Raw genomic sequence first — 2,252 nt, forward strand, 5'->3', positions numbered from 1 at the left:
AAAACTTTCATTTTAATGTTGACAGGCTCGATTCCCAACAAAAGATGGAGCATTGGAATTACAACTTCACTTCCATCGCCTCAACTATGCTGAGCACCATCCCCAGGTCTCAGTATAAAACTCGCATATCATTTCAGCCGTCTGAAAGGACAAAATGTCTCCTTACCTGTTTTCGAAGTTGATTCACTCAAAATTTAAACAAATTAAACTATGTTCGATGGGACTTACCTATTCTAAGAAGACACGTCATCGATAGTCTTGATAATGACCGACAAAAATATTGGACAGATTTATTAAACGAGTAGAATGTAACAGAATTCGCAATCTACAGGAATTTTAGCAAAAAAATTAGCAATCACCTCTCAGCACCGGTGTAGCCTCGCGCGGCATAATTATCTCCACACCGGTGGTGGGACGCTGTTAGTGAGGTCAGCGCTGATTTGCCATGATGGGGAGAGGGGGTGCAGTAGTAGACAGACTACTCTGCACCTCTGAGTATGACTTTCCTTCCACTCAAGGCCTAGGCTCCTCTTTAAGCCAGCCTAGGTCCCTCCAACATTGGTGACCCGAACGACATGAACACCGACACAGCGACCCTTTTCACTTTTCAGCCTTTTCAGCGAATGCTACCTCCATCTGCCTCTCAGCCTTTTCGCCATATGAAGCCCTCACATGATTTCGGCGAGCCAAAACCCAGTTCAGGCTCAAGAATATAGTTAATGCAAAGCAGGCCATGTCATAGCCATCTTGCTTGAGGAAGTTTTCCACTGGTTAGCCCCCTGCTTAGACAGCCAGCCAGACGACATCGAATATGACAGGCTGAAGCAGGAGCTGTTGCAGTTTTCGCTTTCTTCATATGAGAGGGTGTGACACAAGATAAGATTTGGCTCTGCTATCTCCCTGGCAACATCAGGGAGAAGCTCCACGACTTGGACTAGAAGGCCATTGATGTTCTCCTCACTAGAACCAAACACTAATGGAAGCACATCAGCAAGCCCACCCTCAACCAAGAGCTCCCTCATCGGTGCTGACTTCCTCTCACACCACAACCTGCTGGTTGATATGAGAAGACGACGACTCATCAACAAAGAGACTTTCCCTCTACTCCCATCAACATCAACATGTGCCACCCCACCGGAGATGCCTACAGGAACATGCTCAGTGATTTCCCTTCAGTTTTCAAGCCTGAGTTCCGCCATACCAACCCGGGAGCAGCATCGAAACACAGAGTGTACCACGACATCAAGACAACAGGACACCCAGTCCATTCTTGTTTCCGTCGCCTGAAGCCAGAGAAGCTCCATGCCGCCAAGCTTGCTTTCGCTGAAATAGAGCACATGGGCATCTGCTCCAAGGCTGCCAGTCCATGGGCGTCATCTCTCCACATGGTCTGGACAACTCGTGGTGCCCATGCGGCGATTACCGGCGACTCAACTGCCGCTGAGATCACCGAGCTGGACTATTACCCCATGCCCAAACATCACCGACTTGACAGCCAGCATAAGTGACGCCCACATATTTTCGAAACTGGATCTTCTTAAAGGGTACTTCCAGGTACAAGTTCACCCAGATTACGCCCCCGAGATGGCTATCATTACAACCATTTGGAAGCTATGTTTTCCACTACTCCACTTTTGGGCTCAGGGACAGCGGTGCCACTTTCAAGAGGATTTTTGGAGAGCTCCAATTCTGCATGGTCTACACCGATGACATCCACACCAGCAGCATGTCCACACAGTCCTTCACCTTCTGGAGGAGAATGGCCTGATGGTCAGCCTGGAGAAATGTATTTTCGGTGTCAGCAGCATCGATTCCCTGGGGTATAAGATCCAGATCCAGGGCATCCGGCCACAGGCAAATAAGGCTGATGCTACACTCCAATTCCCTACCCCAACATCCATCAAGATAGTCCAGCATTTCCTAGGGATGATAAACTACTATCATCAATTTATCCCTGGGTTGCCAGCATTCTCACCCCTCTCTGGGAGGCCGTCGCCGGATGCAAGAGAGATAGCTTTCTCAGCTACCAAAACAGCCCTCGTCAGGGCTACTGTCTTAGCACGGCCCGCCCACAACATCCAGCTCTGCCTCACCACAGACGCCAGCAAAGTTGAAGTAGGAGCCGTCCTGGAGCACTGGCATTCTTCAGCCGGAAGCTCTGGCCACCTGAAAGGATGTACAGCACATTTGATAGAGAGCTCCTGGCAGTACATATGGCTGTGCGACATTTCTGCCACATGCTTGCGGCTATG

General features: G+C 49.4%; 1 protein-coding gene across 1 annotated transcript; it reads left to right on the forward strand.

Annotated features, from left to right (window-relative positions):
• The first annotated feature begins 1,121 nt into the window (after nucleotides 1-1,121).
• On the forward strand, nucleotides 1,122-1,768 carry LOC119576692. The gene is made up of 2 exons (XM_037924338.1): nucleotides 1,122-1,504; nucleotides 1,555-1,768. The coding sequence occupies exons 1-2, from the start codon at nucleotides 1,122-1,124 to the stop codon at nucleotides 1,766-1,768; spliced, it is 597 nt and encodes a 198-aa protein (XP_037780266.1).
• The last annotated feature ends 484 nt before the right edge of the window (nucleotides 1,769-2,252 follow it).

Source organism: Penaeus monodon, chromosome 9 (assembly GCF_015228065.2).
Source record: "Penaeus monodon isolate SGIC_2016 chromosome 9, NSTDA_Pmon_1, whole genome shotgun sequence".
Lineage (NCBI taxonomy): Eukaryota > Metazoa > Arthropoda > Malacostraca > Decapoda > Penaeidae > Penaeus > Penaeus monodon.

Bases quoted from the DNA above. Each gene is read 5' to 3' on its own strand.
- LOC119576692 (XM_037924338.1), top strand. From the start codon at position 1,122: ATGTGCCACCCCACCGGAGATGCCTACAGGAACATGCTCAGTGATTTC. The intron at 1,505-1,554 runs GTGACGCCCACA...GGGTACTTCCAG, and splicing joins CGACTTGACAGCCAGCATAA to GTACAAGTTCACCCAGATTA.